General features: G+C 42.1%; 1 protein-coding gene across 3 annotated transcripts in view; it reads left to right on the forward strand.

The window, feature by feature from the left end:
* Positions 1-2,653: 2,653 nt before the first annotated feature.
* The window catches only part of DNAJC15 (DnaJ heat shock protein family (Hsp40) member C15), an 81,066-nt gene continuing 62,154 nt past the window's right edge, over positions 2,654-21,565 (forward strand). For 2 of the 3 annotated variants that reach the window (XM_081550856.1, XM_081550858.1), the window contains exon 1: positions 2,654-2,790. In XM_081550856.1, the coding sequence (XP_081406982.1) occupies positions 2,686-2,790 (105 nt within the window). In that variant the 5' untranslated portion in view covers positions 2,654-2,685. Of the gene's footprint in view, positions 2,791-9,660; positions 9,849-21,565 lie in introns of all 3 variants that reach the window. The other variant, XM_081550857.1, reaches the window with a different exon arrangement.

The following is a 21,565-nucleotide window of genomic DNA, read 5'->3' on the forward strand; positions in this document are numbered from 1 at the left end:
TATCTGTAACAAAGAAGAGTCAATTTTGACTCTTCCATGTTCGATCTGTTTCTTTGACTTTAACCCTTTTTTTTGCCTGTTTTGTTATTATCACACATAATGTCCTGACTCAGGGAATCCTGCCCCTCTGGCTGTGCTGTGCTGTGTTCAGTCTGATTTGACTGTTTGTGACCCCATGGACTCTAGCCCGCCAGGGTCCTCTGTCTATGGGATTCTCCAGGCAAGAACGTTGAAGTGGGTTGCCATTTCCTTCTTCAGCCCCTCTGTCTGACTGGTAAGCTCAAGTGCCTTTGTTCAGAACCCTTGAGGCTCAAGGTCTAGTGGAAGTCAGCTGGTTTGCTATCTTGGACCTATTTGGTTTTAATCAGTTTATGTCCTATTCTCAGGCTGTATCATTCTTTTAAACATTGTGCTTTGCCCCCTTCCCTTCCCATAACAGTTGGGGCTGGGCAGCAAGAAGAAAATATACAAGGAAGCAAACAGATGAAAGAGGTAATATAAGGAAAATAGTGGTTAACACTTACAGAATTTAACTCGGTATCCAGCACTGTTCTAAAAGCTTTACAAAAGTCAATTCATTTAATCCTCATACAGGAGGTGCTACTATTATCCCTCAGTTTAGTAGTTCATCTAGTAAAGAATCCATCTGCAATGCAGGAGACCCTGGTTCAATTCCTGGGTCAGGAAGATCCACTGGAGAAGGGATAGGCTACCCACTCCAGTATTCTGGCCTGGAGAATTCAGGACTATACAGTCCACTGGGTCATAAGGAGTCCAATATGACTGAGTGACTTTCACTTTCACTTACTGATGAGAAACTGAGGCCCACAGAGGTCATTTTATTTATTTATTTTTGCCAAAATCTTTTTAAACAACAAGTGTTGAAAACCTTTTTTAACTGAGATATATCTAAGATAAATTACCTATATCTGCTTTTCTTTAAGAAAGTGTCAACTACAAATTCACTCTTGCCAAGACATTCAGCCTCTGCCTCTCAAATGAACCCTCTGAGGTTGAATCCTGTGCAGCTGCAGCTGTTGACCTTCAACACGCCCTAAAGGGAATTAAGGGTGGAGAAAGAGGCACTTTGTGCTCCAGGTAAACTGGTGGGACAGGTCTTTAGATAGATATTTTCAGGAACTAAATTTCATGATCTCAGTCCTTACATCTCTTCATATCTAGAAAAGCAGTAAATCCTTTCATGGTGACATCAGTTCCTCCTGACTAGCAGAAAACCTTTTGAAAGTTAAGTGCTTGATTGCATTGAGCTGCCCCTTCACCAAAATCATATATACTGACCTTCCCCCACTGCCTCTTCAGAGCAGTCTCTCAAAGCTGTCTGAGGTACTGTCTCCCAGGCTGCAGGCCTCATTTTGCCCCAGGTGAAACTTAACTGGCAATTTTCACACTGTGTATCTTTTTTCGTAGACAAAAGTATAATGAATGTTGTGTTGTAACAGGAGGGAAAGGGACAGGGCACAACTTTTGAAAGAATGACATAGCCCAAGGATGAAACATAAACCGATTAGACTCAAATGGGACCAAGATGGCAGACAAGACTAGACCTTGATCCTCAATCAGCAAGTGAAATGATGCACCCAGAGGTGCCATGACAGTTCCAAGGCACTGTTGAAAGACCAAGGAGTGGGCAGTGACCCAAATCCTGGAAATCTCCACCCCTTCCCCAAAATAGTTGGAATAACCCTCCCACTCATCAACATATGAAATTAACCAGCCTATAAAAACTAACCACACATTTCACAGAGGCACTCGCCCTCTGCTAAGGCCCACACTCTCAGTTTGGTCCAGTTCAGTTACTCAGTTGTGTTCTACTGGACCCCATGGACTGCAGCACGCCAGGCCTCCCTGGCCATCACCAACTCCTGGAGTTTACTCAAACTCACGTCCATTGAGTCGGTGATGCCATCCAACCATCTCCTCCTCTGTCGTCCCCTTCTCCTCCTGCCTTCAGTCTTTCCCAGCATCAGGGTCTTTTCCAATGAGTCAGTTCTTCGCATCAGGTAGCCAAAGTATTGGAGTTTCAGCTTCAGCATCAGTCCTTCCAATGAACACTCAGGACTGATTTCCTTTAGGATGGACAATAACAAAGTGAGTCTCTCTATATCCAAGTCAGCGCAAAACCATTTGTGGGGTGGAAGATAAAAGAAGTTTTGTTTTTTTTTTTTGTAATTTCACCTTAAATATAGCCAGTCCTACGGGGGGAAGGAGTGGAATAAGCAGATGGTCACTTCGATTGCCCTCGTGGACGGGAGAATTGTGGTTTTACACCGAAGTATGATCAGTAGTTGCGGTGTATGTGTAGGGGGGCGGGTATGGTGTGGGTCTTAGGGACTTTCGGGGAACTTCAGTCACTGCACTGAGATCTCCGGATCTCTCCTCGTGTGGCTCACCACCAGATCTAACATCAGATTGGAAGGATGCGGGGAGGAAGCTCCTTGGGCTTTGCCCTCGGAGTCCCGATGCGGGCTTTAGGTCTGCAAATGGGAAACAGACGACTTGACGGCACAAGGTGGGTGCGAACGAGATGCCCTGGGGCCGTGGCCTCCACCTGCGAGACGGGCGTGGCGTAGGTGAAATCCGCGAGCGCGTCCCGGCCTCACTAGTTTGTCCCTGCGGCTGCCCCGTAGGCAGCGCGGCGCTCCGAGGGCCCCAAGCCGCGCCGTCATGGCTGCCCGGGTCGGCGTCGCGCCAGCCGGCGAGGGCCTGCGCTACGCCGGGTCCTTGCAGCCCCCCGCCCAGCCGTCGGACGCCGACCTCGACCGCCGGCTGGTGAGTCTTACCCGGCGCTGCCGCCGTTCTCCCGCTCCGAGCTGTCCGGGCCTGCCCGCTGGCGCCCCCGGGAGCCCCGCAGGCCCTGCCCGCGCCCCTCTGCGCCCCTTTACCCCCGAACCGCGGTCGTCCCGGGTGTTCATTCACCTTCTCTGACCCACCCCTCGTTGGTTCAGCGTTCCTGCTGCTCTGTGCCCCGCGTCCACCAGCAGGCGCGTTGGGAGACTCTCTGGTCCCTCGAGGAGCTTCCCCTCTTGTCGGGGAGGCGGACCAGCACCAGGCAGGCAGTTGCTGTGTGATAACTATGGGATGGATGCTCCCGTCGCCTAGGAGGAGACCCCAGGCCAGGCTGTCGGGGCTCGAGGGTGAGAGGCCAGGGGAGGCTTCTTGGAGAGAGCGGTGTAACCGTCGGTGTGAAGCTAAGATCCGAGGATGGAGTAGCAGCAAACTCAGTGAGGAGGGAAAAGTGTTTTGAGATGCCAGCAGTAGTACCTGCAAAGTCGTAGCTCAGGGACACGGGGCTCATAGCAAGGGGTCTCTTCAGGCTGAACTGTAGAGCTGGAAAAGAAGCGGTCCAGGATAAGCATACTGCGAGCCACATGTGTTTTTGTTCCTTTTTATTTTGGTTGCTCCGGGTCTTAGTTGTGGCACGCAGAGGCACGCGGGATTTTTAGTCGCAGCATGCGAACTCTTTAGTTGTGGAACGTGGGGTCTAGTCCCCTGACCAGGGCTGGAACCTGGGCCCCCTGCATTGGGAGCTCAGATTCTCAGCCACTGGACCACCTGGGAAGTCCACCGCATACGTGAACTTAGATTTTCCGTAGCCGTACTAAAAAGTGAAAAATAAATAGGTGGATTTAATTTTAACAGTGCGTTTTTATTTAATCTTGTATGTCCACAGTGATGTCTTGACATGAAATCAAATAAACATTATTAATGAGATGTTTTATTTATTTATTTATTTTTTGGTACCAAGTCTTTGAAATCCAGTGAAATTTACACTAACAGGGCCTCTCAGTTTAGACACATTTCACGTACTCAGTTGCCACATGTAGTGAGTGGCTACCTTATTGATCTGTGCTGTTTTTTGTATGGCGGGGACAAGGAACATGGAAGCTTCTGGTAAGCCACACATAAACAGGTTGGGGTACGCTGAGGACATTGGTACCATTTTGATGAGCTTTAGGCAGGGGGAGACAGGTTTGGGCTACTGTAAAGTTCTCTCAGGCTATGTCTGAGAAGAGTGGATTAGTTCGAGAAAAATCTGGACACTTGGCTCTTTTATCTTTTATTCACACCACATTCCATCCTGATCCCGCCCACAGTAATGTGTCTTGCCCTTAGATGCACTGCACTTAATGTCCTCACTGTTGGTTGATTCGTCATACACAGTCTCGTGACATCTTTTATGCTGCCCTGTCATTTTCCAGGGTTTTTTTGTTTCTTAAGAGCAGAGACTGGGTATTTTCTTCTGTGGTGGTGGTTTAGTCGCTAAGTCGTGTCCGAGTCTTGCGACCCCATGGACTGTAGCCTGCCAGGCTCCTTTGTCCATGGGATTCTCCAGGCGAGAATAGTGGAGTGGGTTGCCGTTTCCTTCTCCAGAGGATCTTTCCAACCCAGGAATCGAACCCTGGTCTGCATTGCAGGCAGATTCTTTACTAACTGAGGGATTCTTTACCAACTGAGGGAAGCCCTTTACTTCTAGTAAACACTCAGTTTGTGTGGCTTACCAGGTGGCACTAGTGGTAAAGAACCTGTATGCCAGTGCAGGGGGCATTAGAGACCAGTTAGATCCTTAGGTTGGGAAGATGCCCTGCAGGAGTGCATGGCAACCCACTCCAGTGTTCTTGCCTGGAGAATCCCATGGACAGAGGAGCCTGGTGGGCTACAGTCCATGGGGTCGCAAAGAGTGAAGCAGCTTAGCACGCACGAAGGAACACTCAATTTGTAAGTGCTCAGTTATTCTTAACTGATTAACTGATAAATTTCTGGAACAGAGCATATGGGCTGGAAAGGTTTCAGAAAGCAATATGCTTTCATTCAACAGACATTTCTTGAGCACTGCTGGATACCAACCAGGTATCATCCTTGGAATGAGTGAATGAACAAAACAGATAAAGGTTTGAAGTAGGAAACTCTTTGAGTTCTTGCTGTGTCTGGTTCATTCCACATCGCAACCCTGTAGCAAGGTCATTTTCAGTTGTCACTTAAATAAGGAGACAGAGACTCAGAAAGTGGTAACTCATTCAGGATACTTTACCTAATAGGTGGCAGACCTAGGGTTCTAAATCCTAATGCTCTCTGTTATTTATTTATTTGGCTGTGCTGGGTTTTAGTTGCTACATACAAACTCTTAGTTGTGGCATGAGGGATCTAGTTCCCTGATCAAGCATTGAACCCAGGCCCCCTACATGGGGAGCGTGAACTCTTAGCCACTGGACCATCAGGGAAGTCCCCTAACACTCTTTCTACTATGACTTGCTGACTCCTTAGAAATAAGGCTTTCTTTTTTTTCATTATTCAACTTTAAAAAGAAAATTGTAGTTTGTTTACAGTGTTGTGCTGGTTTCAGGTATGTAGCAAAGTGATTCAGATATGTATATTATATATATATATAATATATATACACACACACATACAGATATATATATATATTTAGATGCTTTCCCCTTATAGGTTATTACAAAATATTGATTATAGTTCCCAGAAATAAGCCTTTCAGAATGGAGCGTTCTGCCTGTGATGTAAAGGCAGGTAAGATATTAGGTTGGGTAGAGCTCATCTCTTTATGGAGAGTTGTAAAAATCTCAGTCCTGGACTGATTTGCAAGGCAATTGGAACCCTGTGGTATTTTGAAGATACAAATAATATTGGTGATTTTTTTTTTTTTTTACGTCTGTAAATACTTTTCTTTGGAAAAGACAGTGTAGAGAATCTAAGCTGTCAGTCAGTAGACATCTTTAGTAGTCTAGGCACGTGAAGGGTAATGTGTAGGCCAGTGATTCTAAACCTTTCCAGCCCAGGGTCCCCTTTTTATAACAAATATGAAAGTCTCTTGTAATATCCTAAAGATTTATACACAATAAAAAATACCCATAAACATAATTTTTAAAAAGCAGTCTACTTCTCTAGTTGGAGCATAAAGGTACAATAAGTATTTTATTAGAAAATGACATGTCTGCTATTTAAATATGTGAGTGCTCAAGTATGATTACATTAGAAGACACAGTGAAGTACTGATTAGTTGCTGGCATAGTGCACCAGTCTAAAGAAATCATAGTGTGATGGCAAAAATGCAGGCTGATTTCAGATGTATTACATTGGCAGTTCAAATACCATAAGTACCGTTGTCATCGACAAACTAATTTCTCCCAAGTTGTGAACAATTTTTGGTTAAAAAGTGGAATCTTTCCTCGATCTGCATGATACCTGCACTTCTGGAAAATTCAGTCTTCACTAGCACAAACGTTATATGTAGTAAAGTCCTAGACTAAAATGTTCATACGCAGTCTTCACCTACTCAGTGTCCGGTAGAGTCTTTTGAAACCTTAAGGGATCCAGTTTGTTGTCCAGTGATGTCTCATACATTTTAGGACTTCTGGGATCAATAGTCCCCATCCATCAAATACTCTCCTTCCTATCCCACTTATCGTGACAACCAAAAATGTCCTCACAAATTTTCAGAAGGCCCCTAAGGGTCTTTTCTGCTTCTGTAGGGAATCGTTAGTGCAGGCAGTGACCAGTGATGAGGCAGAAGATAAGAAAGCTGATAGTAGTTACCCTGGGGGAACTCAGAAGTACTGAGAGTGATGGGAAGTTGAGGAAAGGTGGTGTAGCAAAGAACAGGTAACCGAGGTATGGGATATATTCCCTGATCTTATTGAAAATAGGAGAAAATAAAATGTTTGTCAAGGAATTGACATTTTTCATATCATTTTTTAAAAGGATGCAACTTCTTTTAATGTTTTTGAAATGTGTATCTGTAGTCATATATAGTATATAGTTCTGTCTCAGATAAGCTTGCCTTTAGGGATTAAGAGTTCATGTTCACTAGCCTGTTTGAGAGATTAAAAAGATTAAAATATAGGCAGAAATACCTGTGTAGTACTTTGAATAATATATTATCTTACAATTAAATATTTCATAATCGGAGGTCACAGTCAACTGTGTTTTAGCAAAGCTGCTTCTCATGGACAAGTAGAAAAGAAACGTTAGAGTTTGGAGAAGAATATTAAAAATTTTTGAAGCAGTTTGAACTCAGTTTGTATGACGTGATAGCTTTTAATTTTTAGTACTTTTGCAAAAAGCATACCTCCTAGTGTTATTGGGTTGGTGTAGCTAGCTTCCCACGTGGCTCAATGGTAAAGAATCTGCCTTGCCAATGCAGGAGCCACTAGGGAGATGTGGGTTCAATCCCCCAATCCCTTCGGTCCCCTGGATCAGGAAGATTCCCTGGAGGAAGAAATGGCAACCCACTCCAGTATTCTTACCTGGAGAATCCCATGGACAGAGGAGCCTGGTGGGCTACAGTTCATGGAGTTGCAAAGAATCGGACTTGACTTAGCGACTAATCAACAACAAACTTTCCATGGTAACTGTTTAAATTGTATAAATATACCATTGTGATCTACAGGAGTCTTCATGAACTGACCCCTAAATAAACTATGTTACCCAGCCCCATTTTCCATTCTCTGTTCAGTACCCTGTGCTGTAACTTTACTTACTGTAGTTTTCACCTCATCTGAAATTCTTTGCCTGGCAAACTCCTTTTAATTTTTTAAGACTCAGGTTATTGATGTGACGCCTTGCCTAACTTGAGTCCCCTAGTAGAATAAAGTTGTTGCATCCTAAAGTACTTCCTTAGAAAGTCATGCAGTTTTTTATTAAATTATTTCTTATATCAAAATTATTTATATATGTATCAGCACCTACGTTGTGAAGTCTCAAGACTAAGAACTTACATGCTTCTGTGATTGGCATTGCAGTTGACACACGGTAGTCACTTAGTTGTTTATTTAAAGAACAGCTATTAACTTTTATTACTATTGAGAGGCTTTATAAATAAACATGGATGTTTAGTTCCACATACTTTTTTAAATTTTAATTTATTTTTTGGCTAGCACTAGATCTTCATTGCTACATGCGGGCTTTCTCTAGTCACGGCAAGCGGGCTTTCTCTCGTTGTGGTGAGCGGGTTTCTCTGGTTGCAGCAAACTGGCTTCTCATTGCTGTGGCTTCTGTTGTCGCAGAGCGTGGGCTCTGGTGCATGGGCTCAGTTGCCCCATGGCACCTGTGATCTTACCAGACCCAGGACCAGGTCCCTGCACTGGCAGGTGGATTCCTAACCTCTGGGCCACCAGAAAGTCCCTGGGTTCAACATATTGATGCGTGTGGTCTTTTTCTGTTGGATTCTCCTTTATGTTAGTTTCTAAGGGAGAACAAGAGTCTTTGTCTGTCTTGCTCACTAGTCTTTTGCCTAGAATTTAGCACAAGGCCTGGCATAGATGCTGAATAAGTGTGTATTTATAAATAAATGCTAAGTGAATGTTGAGAGAGTGACTGGTCTCCCATCTTTGCTTTCTCCATCACAACTACATTTTTGAGGCCGAATATTTTTTTACTTTCATTTCCCTCTGGTACAACTATTATCTATCTTGAACTTAAATGTTGCAGTCTCAGGATAGAAGTTTTAGCATTTTATAACACTTTCAAGCAGTTTACATTTATCTAGAAGGTTATTTACTGCTTATGCTGTTTTGGAAGAATAAAATGCCTTAGGGAATTTGTAAACAATTTTCATGCTCCACCATCCCCCCTTCACCCACCAGCAGTAGCGGCTTTGATGGAGTGGGCTGTTTTCCCTGTTCTCAGAAATTCTTTGATTCATGATAGTGGAACATTTAAAGTAATTTTTCTCGGTGTGTGTGTGTTTTGGTGGATATTTGAAACTAGGTGATGATAACAGACTTGTCCCACCTGTTGATTTGCTGGCATTATTTAAATAGTGCTTTTTCTCTTTGAAACGTGTCTTTTAAACTAAAATTAGATATTCTTAACAGGCAAAGACAGTTTTAAAGATCTTTATTCTCTCAGTTCTCAGCGTGTTACCAGGCATGGTTTCTGCTCTATAAATTTCTACCGAATGATTAACAGAGGAATGAAACAACTAGATGAAAGAAAAATAGAAGATTAGAGGACATAATTTTAGAGTATGATGAACTGACGGCTTTAAGGAATAAAAAAGACTATCATAAATGAGGTTCTCTTTTTTTTAATGGTAAAGCGAGCACATATTAAATGTTAAGTATAGTCACAGTATACATACAGTCTGACTTCTTCTGATGTTGCTTTTCAACTTTTTGGAATTCTATTGCTTGATGCTTCTGATAACATAGTTAGTCTCCAACTCTGTTTTTAAAGTCCGTCGATTCACTTCAGTTTAATAATTTTTTTGTAACACCAAGTACGTGGAAGCTGTATGCTGGGTGTGTGGGGGGAGATGAGTGAGCCAGCATTGCCACCCTCAAGGATGGAGGGCAGCAAACCTCTTTTGTAAAAGGCTGAGTAGTAGTTTCAGTTTGAGAACCTTATGGCCTCTGTCAGAAAATTTTAAGTAGAAGTTTTAGTAAGTGCCATGTTGTTGTTAGGGACTTCCCTGGTGGCACAAACAGTAAAGAGTCTGCCTGCCATGCTGGAGACCCGGATTCAATCCCTGGGTTGGGAAGATCGCCTGGAGAAGGAAATAGCAACCCACTCCAGTATTCTTGCCTGGAGAAGCCCATGGACAGGGGAGCCTGGTGGGCTACAGTCCATGGGGTTGCAAAGAGTCGGACACAACTGAGCAACTAACACTATGTTGTTGTTTTTCAGTTCCTAAGTTGTGTCCAACTCTTTGCGACCCCGTGGACTGCAGCACGCCAGGCTTCCCTGTCCTTCACTACCTCCCAGAGTTTGCCAAACCCATGTCCATTGAGTCGGTGATGCCATCCAACCATCTCATCCTCTGTCACCCGCTTCTCCTCCTGCCCTCCATTTTTCCCAGTGTCAGGGTCTTTTCGGTGAGTAGGTTCTTCGCATCAGGTGGCCAAGGTATTGGAGTTGATACCAAATTTGTTGATACCTAATTTTATATTCCTACTTGGCATAACTCTTTCATTCATTCCTTCCATTTTATAAAACTTGTGATAGTCTACTATTGAGAAACAGCTTAGAGTTGTTGACTCCTTTACTCTTATTTTTAAGTGTCAGTGTATCTATTTCTGGCACTGTTTATTGTCTATATTCTATCAGTATGATAAAGTTTTTTTAACTGAGATTTTGTGGAGGATTGTCACAGATGCTTGTAGTATAAAATCACTTTTGGCCAGAACAAAAAGTGTGACCATGTGGGATCTTCTAAAGTCTTTTCTTTATTAATAATCTTTATTAATATTATTAATAAACTTTTTTCTCAGTTTATTTCTCCTTAAACAGTGCTTCCCAATCTTTTTCAAACTTTAATAAGGTACAAATTTGCATACCTGTCCCTTGCCCCCATGTATTAATAATATTTTTTATTTTTGATCATTGAATATATACAAATGAGATAAAAATTAATGCTATGAATGTATTGAGTTCATGATATGCAAACAAATAGGGAGGAAATGAACTAACTTTTTAGTGAATGCTACTAATCAAACACTGCTGTATTTTCCCACTTCTCATAATAACCAGTGAAGTTAGATACTACTTTTTGTCATTTTGCTCATAAGAAAACTAAGGATCAAAGTGGCCAATTAACTCTCTCAAGGTCATAGAGCTAGTAAGTGACCAGGCTAGGATATAAAACCAACTTTGACTTTAAAAGTCCTTGACTTTTTTACGTTACCATATTTTTTACTGTTTTTACTTTTTGTTGTACATATTTTTTACTGTTGCATCATTTAGATATCAGAAATTGATGAAATTCAGTCTCAAAAGATGATATACAGTCTTGGTTGGGGGGTAATTTTTAGAGCCTTCAAAAGCTTCAAGATGTGTTTAAAAATTCTTAAACTTCAAAACAGAGTTAATTTTATTTCACCTCAACTCAAAAAGAAAGAAAATAATACTGTATAGTGAAACTTAAGCTATAAGCATTGCTACTTTAAGAAATTATGGCCTTAAACTAAAAGACCCTATTGTAAAGGAATAAAAGTAGCTTTCAGAAAATATTGATTTCGCAAGCAAAAAGAAGAAGCAAATTACAAGGTTTTGCAGGTAAGCCAAAAGAAAGAGTTTAAGGAACACTGGCCAGGGAATTCAAAGTGGGCATAATAAAAGACTAAAAGTGCATGAAGGAAGGGGGCTAGCTGGAGACACAGCAAGACCGTTGTCATAGCCAGGGTGGGTATATAATTAAGGGATTAATTTCGAAAGGATTAAAAAGGGGATACCAAAGATCAGTGTATTTGTTTTTATTGAAGACTTTGTTTTTAAAGTTTATTTTAAAGTAGAGAGGTCAGAGGGTTTTCTGACTGGAGAAGTTTGTTATTAATAAACCCCTTGGCAACCACTCCAGTATTCTTGCCTAGAGAATCCCATGGATGGAGGAGCCTGGCAAGTTCTGGTCCATGGGGTCGCAAAGAGCTGGACACAACTGCACGCACTGCATGATGGGCTCTTCCAAAGATTTTTCTTTTTTAATAACCTTTATTTTTTCCCCTGATTTTGAAAGAAACAATTATATAATGTCATAGAGTAATTGAAGTAACTGCCATTTATTGAATGTTTACCATGTGTAAAAATATGACGTGATTATATGTATGTCCTAATTCATAAAAACTCAGAGAAACCTGAGGAGGTAGGTTATCATTAACCTGTTTTACAGATGAGGAAACGTTGGTACCCCTGGAGAAGGAAATGGCAGCCCACTCCAGTATTCTTACCAGGATAATCCCATCGACAGAGGAGCCTGGTGGGCTACAGTCCATAGAGTTGCAGAGAGTCCAACATGACTGAGGGTTGTGCATGCAGCATGAAACGCTGGTATAGAGGATAAATAACTTGGCCATCGTTACATTGCTGACATGTAGAGAGCAATTCAAACCATATTTGTCTGAATTGCAAAGTCTCTGATCCAAAGTCTTTGTTTCAGTGATAAGTTCAGTTCAGTTCAGTCGCTCAGTCGTGTCCGACTCTTTGCGACCCCATGAATTGCAGCACGCCAGGCCTCTCTGTCCATCACCAACTCCCGGAGTCTACCCAAACCCATGTCCATCGAGTCGGTGATGCCATCCAACCATCTCATCCTCTATCATCCCCTTCTCCTCCAGCCCCCAATCCTACGTAGCATCAGGGTCTTTCCCAATGAGTCAACCCTTCGCATGAGGTACCCAAAGTATTGGAGTTTCAGCTTCAACATCAGACCTTCCAATGAACACCCAGGATTGATCTCTTTTAGGATGGATTGATTGGATCTCCTTGCAGTCCAAGGGACTCTCAAGAGTCTTCTCCAACACCACACTTCAAAAGCATCAATTCTTCGGCACTCAGCTTTCTTCACCGTCCAACTCTCACATCCATTCATGACCACTGGAAAAACCATAGCTTTGACTAGACGTACTTTTGTTGGCAAAGTAATGTCTCTGCTTTTAAATATGCTATCTAGGTTGGCCATAACCTTCCTTCCAAGGAGTAAGCATCTTTTAATTTCATGGCTGGAATCACCATCTGCAGTGATTTTGGAGCCCAGAAAAATAGTCAGCCACCGTTTCCACTGTTTCCCCATCTATTTGCCATGAAGTGATGGGACCAGATGCCATGATCTTAGTTTTCTGAACGTTGAGGTTTAAGCCAACTTTTTCACTCTCCTCTTTCACCTTCATCAAGAGGCTCTTTAGTTCTTCTTCACTTTCTGCCATCAGGGTGGTGTCATCCGCATATCTGAGGTTATTGATATTCCTCCCGGCAATCTTGATTCCAGCTTGTGTTTCTTCCAGCCCAGCGTTTCTCATGATGTACTCTGCATAGAAGTTAAATAAGCAGGGTGACAATATACAGCCTTGACATACTCCTTTTCCTATTTGGAACCAGTCTGTTGTTCCATGTCCAGTTCTAACTGTTGCTTCCTGACCTGCATACAGGTTTCTCAAGAGACAGGTCAGATGGTCTGGTATTCCCATCTCTTTCAGAATTGTCCACAGTTTGTGGTGATCCACACAGTCAAAGGCTTTGGCATAGTCAATAAAGCAGAAATAGATGTTTTTCTGGAACTCTCTTGCTTTTTCGATGATCCAGCGGATATTGGCAATTTGATCTCTGGTTTCTCTGCCTTTTCTAAAACCAGCTTGAACATCTGGAAGTTCACGGTTCACGAATTGCTGAAGCCTGGCTTGGAGAATTTTGAGCATTACTTTACTAGCATGTGAGATGAGTGCAATTGTGTGGTAGTTTGAGCATTCTTTGGCATTGCCTTTCTTTGGGATTGGAACGAAGACTGACCTCTTCCAGTCCTGTGGCCACTGCTGAGTTTTCCAAATTTGCTGGCATATCGAGTGCAGCACTTTCACAGCATCACCTTTGAGGATTTGAAATAGCTTAACTGAAATTCCAACACCTCCACTAGCTTTGTTTGTAGTGATGCTTTCTAAGGCCCACTTGACTTCACATTCCAGGATGTCTGGCTCCAGGTGAGTGATCACACCATCATGATTATCTGGGTCATGAAGATGTTTTTTGTACAGTTCTTCTGTGTATTCTTGCCACCTCTTCTTAATATCTTCTGCTTCTGTTAGGTCCATACCATTTCTGTCCTTATTGAGCCTATCTTTGCATGAAATGTTCCTTTGGTATCTCTAATTTTCTTGAAGAGATCTCTAGTCTTTCCCAATCTGTTGTTTTCCTCTATTTCTTTGCACTGATTGCTGAGGAAGGCTTTCTTATCTCTCCTTGCTATTCTTTGGAACTCTGCATTCAGATGGGAATATCTTTCCTTTTCTCCTTTGCTTTTCACTTCTCTTCGCTTCCAAGCTATCTGTAAGGCCTCCTCAGACAGCCATTTTGCTTTTTTGCATTTCTTTTCCATGGGGATTTTCTTGATCCCTGTCTCCTGTCCATCCAGGCCCTGCCACTGTGTGTTCCCTGATATGGGGATCAGCTCCTCTAGGAATTTTTCTTTAATATTTATTTATTTGGCTGAAGCAGTAGGAAGCCGGGAGCCGGGGGCGGCGGACGAGAGGGGCTAGACCGGGCCAGGGGCCGGGGGCAGCGGACGAGAGGGGCCAGGCCGGGCCGGGGGCCGGTGGCCGGGGGCGGCGACCTGCAGAGCCTAGGCCAGGGGCGGCCGCTGACAGGGAAAACTAGCTAATCTGATCACATGGACCACAGCCTTGTCTATCTCAATGAAACTAAGCCATGCCGTGTGGGACCACCCAAGACGAATGGGTCATGGTGGAGAGGTCTGACAGATTGTGGTCCACTGGAAAAGGGCATGGCAAACCACTTCAGTATTCTTGCCTTGAGAACCCCATGAACAGTATGAAAAGGCAAAAAGATAGGACAATGAAAGATGAATTCCCCAGGTCAATAGGTGCCCAATATACTAATGGAGATCAGTGGAGAAATAACTCCAGAAAGAATGATGGGATGGAGCCAAAGCAAAAACGATACCCAACTGTGGATGTGTCTGGTGACAGACGCAAAGTCCGATGCTGTAAAGAGCAACATTGCATAGGAACCTGGAATGTTAGGTCCGTGAATCAAGGCAAATTGAAAGTGGTCAAACAGGAGATGGCAAGAGTGAACGTCAACATTCTAGGAATCAGCAAACTAAGATGGACTGGAATGGGTGAATTTAACTCGGATGACCATTATATCTACTACTGTGGGCAAGAATCCCTTAGAAGAAATGGAGTAGCCATCATGGTCAACAAAAGAGTCCGAAATGCAGTACTTGGATGCAATCTCAAAAATGATAGAATGATCTCTGTTCATTTCCAAGGCAAACCATTCAATATCACGGTAATCCAAGTCTATGCCCCAACCAGTAATGCCGAAGAAGCTGAAGTTGAACGATTCTCTGAAGACCTACAAGACCTTTTAGGACTAACACCCAAAAAAGATGTCCTTTTCATTATAGGGGACTGGAATGCAAAAGTAGAAAGTCAAGAAACACCCAGCGTAACAGGCAAGTTTGGCCTTGGAGTACAGAATGAAGCAGGGCAAAGGCTAATAGAGTTTTGCCACGAGAACACACTGGTAATAGCAAACACCCTATTCCAACAACACAAGAGAAGACTCTACACGTGGACATCACCAGATGGTCAACACCAAAATCAGATTGATTATATTCTTTGCAGCCAAAGATGGAGAAGCTCTATACAGTCAGCAAAAACAAGACCAGGAGCAGACTGTGGCTCAGATCATGAACTGCTTATTGCCAACTTCAGACTTAAATTGAAGAAAGTAGGGAAAACCACTAGACCATTCAGGTATGAGCTAGATCAATTCCCTTATGAGTATACCGTGGAAGTGACAAATAGATTTAAGGGTCTAGACCTGATAGACAGAGTGCCTGATGAACTACGGACAGAGGTTCAATGATAGAAGGTAGGTAATAAGAATATATAACTACTGTTGAATAATGTTTTGGTTTATAGGATTCCATTTTTTTTTTTTTCCTGGTGTATGTGCTGAGCCATCTGTCTTGTAACTTTTATTCTCTAACATGGTCTGTGAACATTCCTCAATATATTATTTAATTGTGGGTGCAGATTTTGGATATGCTTTGATTTACTTAACTATTCCTCTATTGTTGGGTATTCAAAATGTTAAATTTTATATATTATAAAGAATATAATATTTCTTTATATTCTCATGTAAAAGTTTTTATGCACCTCTCTGTTTTCTTAGCCTAATGACATGACTGTGTTTAAGGCTATTGATTCCTATAATGAAATTAACTGGAATGGGTGAATTTAACTCAGATGACCATTATATCTACTACTGTGGGCAAGAATCCCTTAGAAGAAATGGAGTAGCCATCATAGTCAACAAGAGAGTCCGAAATGCAGTACTTGTATTTAATCTTAAAAACGACAGAATAATCTCTGTTCGTTTCCGAGGAAAACCATTCAATATCATGATAATCCAAGTCTATGCCCTGATTAGTAACACTGAAGAAGCTGAAGTGGAATGGTTCTATGAAGACCTACAAGACTTTTAGAACTAACACCCAAAAAAGATGTCCTTTTCATTATAGGGGACTGGAATGCAAAAGTAGGAAGTCAAGAAATACCTGGAGTAACAGGTGAATTTGGCCTTGGAGTACAGAATGAAGCAGGGCAAAGGCTAATAAAGTTCGGCCAAGAGAATGCACTTGTCATAGCAAACACCCTCTTCCAACAACACAAGAGAAGACTCTACACATGGACATCACCAAATGGTCAACACCAAAATCAGATTGATTATATTCTTTGCAGCCAAAGATGGAGAAGCTCTATACAGTCAGCAAAAACAAGACTGGGAGCTGACTGTGGCTCAGATCATGAACTCCTTATCGCCAAATTCAGACTGAAATTGAAGAAAGTGGGGAAAACCAGTAGACCATTCAGGTATGACCTAAATCAGATCCTTTGTGATTATACAGTGAAAGTGAGAAATAGATTTAAGGGACTAGATCTGATAGAGTGCCTGAAGAACTATGGACAGAGGTTTATGACATTGTACAGGAGACAGGGATCAAGACCATCCCCAAGAAAAAGAAATGCAAAAAAGCAAAATGGCTGTCTGAGGAGGCCTTACATATAACTGTGAAAAGAAGAGAAGCGAAAAGCAGAGGAGAAAAGGAAAGATATAGCCATTTGAATGCAGAGTTCCAAAGAATAGCAAGGAGGGATAAGAAAGCCTTCCTCAGTGATCAGTGCAAAGGAGTAGAGGAAAACAATAGAATGGGAAAGACTGGAGATCTCTTCAAGAAAGTTAGAGATACCAAGGGAACATTTCATGCAAAGACGGGCTCAATAAAGGACAGAAATGGTATGGACCTAACAGAAGCAGAAGATGTTAAGAAGAGGTGGCAGGAATATACAGAATAACTATATAAAAAAGATCTTCATGACCCAGATAATCACAATGGTGTGATGACTCACCTAGAGCCAGACATCCTGGAATGTGAAGTCAAGTGGGCCTTAGGAAGCATCACTATGAACAAAGCTAGTGGAGGTGATAGAATTCCAGTTGAGCTATTTCAAATCCTGAAAGATGATGCTGTGAAAGTGGTGCACTCAATATGTCAGCAAATCTGGATACTCAGCAGTGGCCACAGGACTGGAAAAGGTCAGTTTTCATTCCAATCCTGCCGGGAGCCAGCTCACGAGATCCCACCCATGACAGAGTCATGAGGAGAAGGACTGATCGAGCACGGCTTCTCAGGCCTCAGGGAATTCTCAGAAGGCTGCCTCAGCACTCACCTTAAAGATGATAATTGTCTTTCCGATGTTGGCTATAATAAACCTCTTCTTATTTTCTGTGACTTAGACAAAAGGCCTTTTCCTGATTCTCTTCTAAAATAGATCAATCTGAAACCTCAATCGACAAGGCCCCTGAACGGTAGCACCCTAATAAAATTATCTAGGATATAGCGTATACTAATCCAAATTCCTCTTGCTGGCATATTGGTTTGTTTAATAAATGTACCTGTACCTTTGGAGCTAATGTACATGACGGCTCATTAACAATAAAACAGTATTGAGAGCCTCCACACAGAAAGCCCCAATGGGCACAGAACCCTTTGTAGGAAAAAAGGCTTATTAAGAAATATAAAAAATATTGCTTTTTGAAACTGTTACTTAGTTTATATTTACTCACTATGTTTTTGCTCTTAACGTATTTAGCCTATATAATGAAAGCATAATAGAGATTTATATAAATAGAAGTTTAGCTTTAATACAAATAATAAGATAATTGTTGATTTAACTGATGATTCTTACTTAGAGCTGACCTTCATCTTGCTGTTCTATGACTTTATGGAAGTACATTCTTTTCTGTTAAGCTCAAGGCATAGGATAGCTTACCGAAAACAGGTTTTACCTTGAAACTTTCTGTTGATGAATTCTTTCCTGCTATGCCTGATACAAAAGTGTTCTGGCTGATCAATGCCGAAAGAGTCACAAGATGTTAGCAGGCCCCCAGGCCAGAAGATGATGTAAACAAAATGAACTAAGATATGCAAACGATGTCGATAAAGGTCAACACTGTTGACCCATTAAACTGATTTGGTATGACTCTACACTTTACATTTGTTTCTGTGTACCACTAACAATATAAAAGCTGTCTTGAAAACAATAAAGTCAGGAGACACTTGGAAACACCGAGACTCGCTGTGTTTTCTCATTCGCATCGCCAACGCCGTCCATCCTGAGGGAACCCCTGGACCAGCTGGAGCTGGACTCTGGCACAATCCCAAAGAAAGGCAATGCCAAAGAATGCTCAAACTACCACACAATTGCACTCATCTCACATGCTAGTACAGTAATGCTCAAAATTCTCCAAGCCAGGTTTCAACAATACGTGAACCGTGAACTTCCAGATGTTCAAGCTGGTTTTAGAAAAGGCAGAGGAACCAGAGATCAAATTGCCAGCATCCGCTGGATAATCGAAAAAGCAAGAGAGTTCCAGAAAAACATCTACTTCTGCTTTATTGACTATGCCAAAGCCTTTGACTGTGTGGATCACCACAAACTGTGGAAAATTCTGAAAGAGATGGGAGTACCAGACCACTTGACCTGTCTCTTGAGAAACCTGTATGCAGATCAGGAAGCAACAGTTAAAACTGGACATGGAACAACAGACTGGTTCCAAATAGGAAAAGGAGTATGTCAAGGCTTTATATTGTCACCCTGCTTATTTAACTTATATGCATAGTACATCATGAGAAACACTGGGCTGTATGAAGCACAAGCTGAACTCAAGATTGTCGGGCTAAATATCAATAACCTCAGATATGCACATGACAGCACCGTTATGGCAGAAAGTGAAGAAAAACTAAAGAGCCTCTTGATAAAAGTGAAAGAGGAGAGAGAAAAAGTTGGCTTAAAGTTCAACATTCAGAAAACTAAGATCGTGGTATCTGGTCCCATCACTTCATGGCAAATAGATGGGGAAACAGTGGAAACGGTGGCTGACTATTTTTCTGGGCTCCAAAATCACTGCAGATGGTGATTGCAGCCATGAAATTAAAAAACCCTTACTCCTTGGGAAAAAAGTTATGACCAACCTAGATAGCATATTAAAAAGCAGAGACTACTTTGTCAACAAAGGTCTGTCTAGTCAAGGCTATGGTTTTTGGATGTGAGGGTTGGACTATAAAGAAAGCTGAGTGCCGAAGAAGTGATGCTTTTGAAGTGTGGTGTTGGAGAAGACTCTTGAGAGTCCCTTGGACTGCAAGGAGATCCAACCAGTCCATCCTAAAGGAAATCAGTCCTGGGTGTTCATTGGAAGGACTGATGTTGAAGCTGAAACTCCAGTATTTTGGCCACCTGATATGAAGAGTTGACTCATTTGAAAAGAACCTGATGTTGGGAAAGATTGAAGGCAGGAGGAGAAGGGGATGACAGAGGATGAGATGGTTGGATGGCATCACTGACTCAATGGACATGAGTTTGGGTAAACTCCAGGAGTTGGTGATGGACAGGGAGGCCTGGCATGCTCCAGTTCATGGGGTCGCAAAGAATTAGACACGGCTAGGCTACTGAACTGATCTGAACTGAATGACATGAATATGTTGAAGGCTGTTGATTCCTATGATGAAATTAACAGACTGTCCTAGTTTGAATTTACAGCATCAGTTTGAGAATGTTCATTGAACCACTCCCTTGACAACCTGTAAGGCTCTGAGTTGTTAGCTAAATGGATGCCTCTCTGTATTAATGGCCTTTATACCTGAGGGTGACAGATTGCCACATGGCCCTACCCAGCAGTTGAAGGAGACACTGGTAATCTGACTTTCATACTTAACAAACTGGTTGGTTTTATATTAAACATAGGACTTTTGGGCATACAACTTCCTGTTGGAGGATGAGGGATGGTAACATTTTGTGGGGTGCGGGGGAGGCAATTATAAGGAATGGGGACATCAAGAACCAGTGCTAGGGTCTAGTTTGATATTAGATAATTAAATGACACTATTTTCTCTAGGTATTTTATAAAATTACCCAGTAAGAAGTTGTACAAGAGTTTATAAGACTTTTGTGAATGGGCACTAAAGTCAGATAGGGATGTTTCATTTAGTATGAGCTCATGCTGTAAACATAATTAAATGATTTTTATAATCTATTGAAAGAGTGTGGAAGTAGCTTTAAATTGTTGCTTGAAGACCCTGGCTCTGTCTGGGATGAGGGTACCTGTGTTCCAGCCCCAGGGCAGACATTGATGATCATTGCTACATCAGACATGGCATGTGACTATTCAGGACCTCAGTGTCTTCCTGCATAAAAGGAAGGAAGTGGAGTGGGTTTTGACTAGATATTTTCTATTATTTCTTTGAACTCTAGAAATGTCAACAAAACATTGGACATCTTAGGGAAACTATTAAAAATAAAACAAACTTTTTTTGTATAAAAGTATAATGTCTCTGTTCTTAGACTACCATGTGTACTTCTGTTTGCACCTTTCAAAAGTCAGCTAGAAATGGAGCATTTCCAGAAAGAGACAATAGGTAGATGAACTGGCAGAAGTATGTGATTGTGTGAGAGGAAGAGAGACAGGGAAGGCTCATTTGAAGGTAGGCTAAAATAGTTTAGAACTTAGTTTAGAATTTAGGAATAGTGTAGAACTCAATTCAGGAAATTACTGGACAAAAGTAATCTAGTGAAACTACAATAATAAAATGATACAGGACATCTGTTGGCTAAAAAAGTCCGCTTTCTCCAAATTTTAGAAAGTAGAATTAGGGAAACTCCTTAAACATGAAAGAGTTAAGTTTAGAGCCATTGAATAAAATAGCAGTGATGAACAAGTTAAACTAATTCCTGTATATGTGTGTGTGTGTGTGTGTGTGAAAGTCGCTCAGTCATGTCTGACTCTGTACGACCCCATGGACTGTATAGTCCATGGAATTCTCCAGACCAGAATACTGGAGTGGGTAGCCTTTCTCTTCTCCAGGGGATCTTCCCAACCCAGGGATCGAACCCAGATCTCCTACACTGCAGGTAGATTCTTTACCCGCTGAGCCACAAGGGAAGCCCAAGAATACTGGAGTGGGTCGCTTATCGTTTCTCCAGCGGATCTTCCTGACCCAGGAATCAAACTGGGGTCTCCTGCATTGCAGGCGGATTCTTTACAAGCTGAGCCACAAGGGAAGCCCAAGAATACTGGAGTGGGTAGCCTATCCCTTCTCCAGCAGATCTTCCTGACCCAGGAATTGAACTGGGGTCTCATGCCTTGCAGGCGGATTTTTTACCACCTGAGCTGTCAGGGAAGCCCTAGCACTAAATGAAGCTTGAAGTGCCCAGAAGACCAGGCTTTTGAGAGAGCGTATATCTGAAGCTTCAGGCCAAAGAACTCATCTCAGAAGTTTCACTGATAGACTTGACACATCTAGTGTCAGGAGCCACAGAGCATGGATGCAAAGCCTGCCTGAGTTCTTACTTCCTAACGTATCTTCCAAACACTGCAGTCATCTTTCAGTATCATTCTCGTTTAATTTTTCTAATTAGAATTTGGTTTTTGAAAATCTTGTCCCTTTTTGGCCTGTCTGCTTAGGATTATTATCTTGAGATGATTCCTGCTAGATAGATGGACATTGACCTTATATTTT

This window comes from Giraffa tippelskirchi, chromosome 12, assembly GCF_054371585.1.
Source record: "Giraffa tippelskirchi isolate mGirTip1 chromosome 12, T2T-mGirTip1v1.2.pri, whole genome shotgun sequence".
NCBI classification, from domain to species: domain Eukaryota; kingdom Metazoa; phylum Chordata; class Mammalia; order Artiodactyla; family Giraffidae; genus Giraffa; species Giraffa tippelskirchi.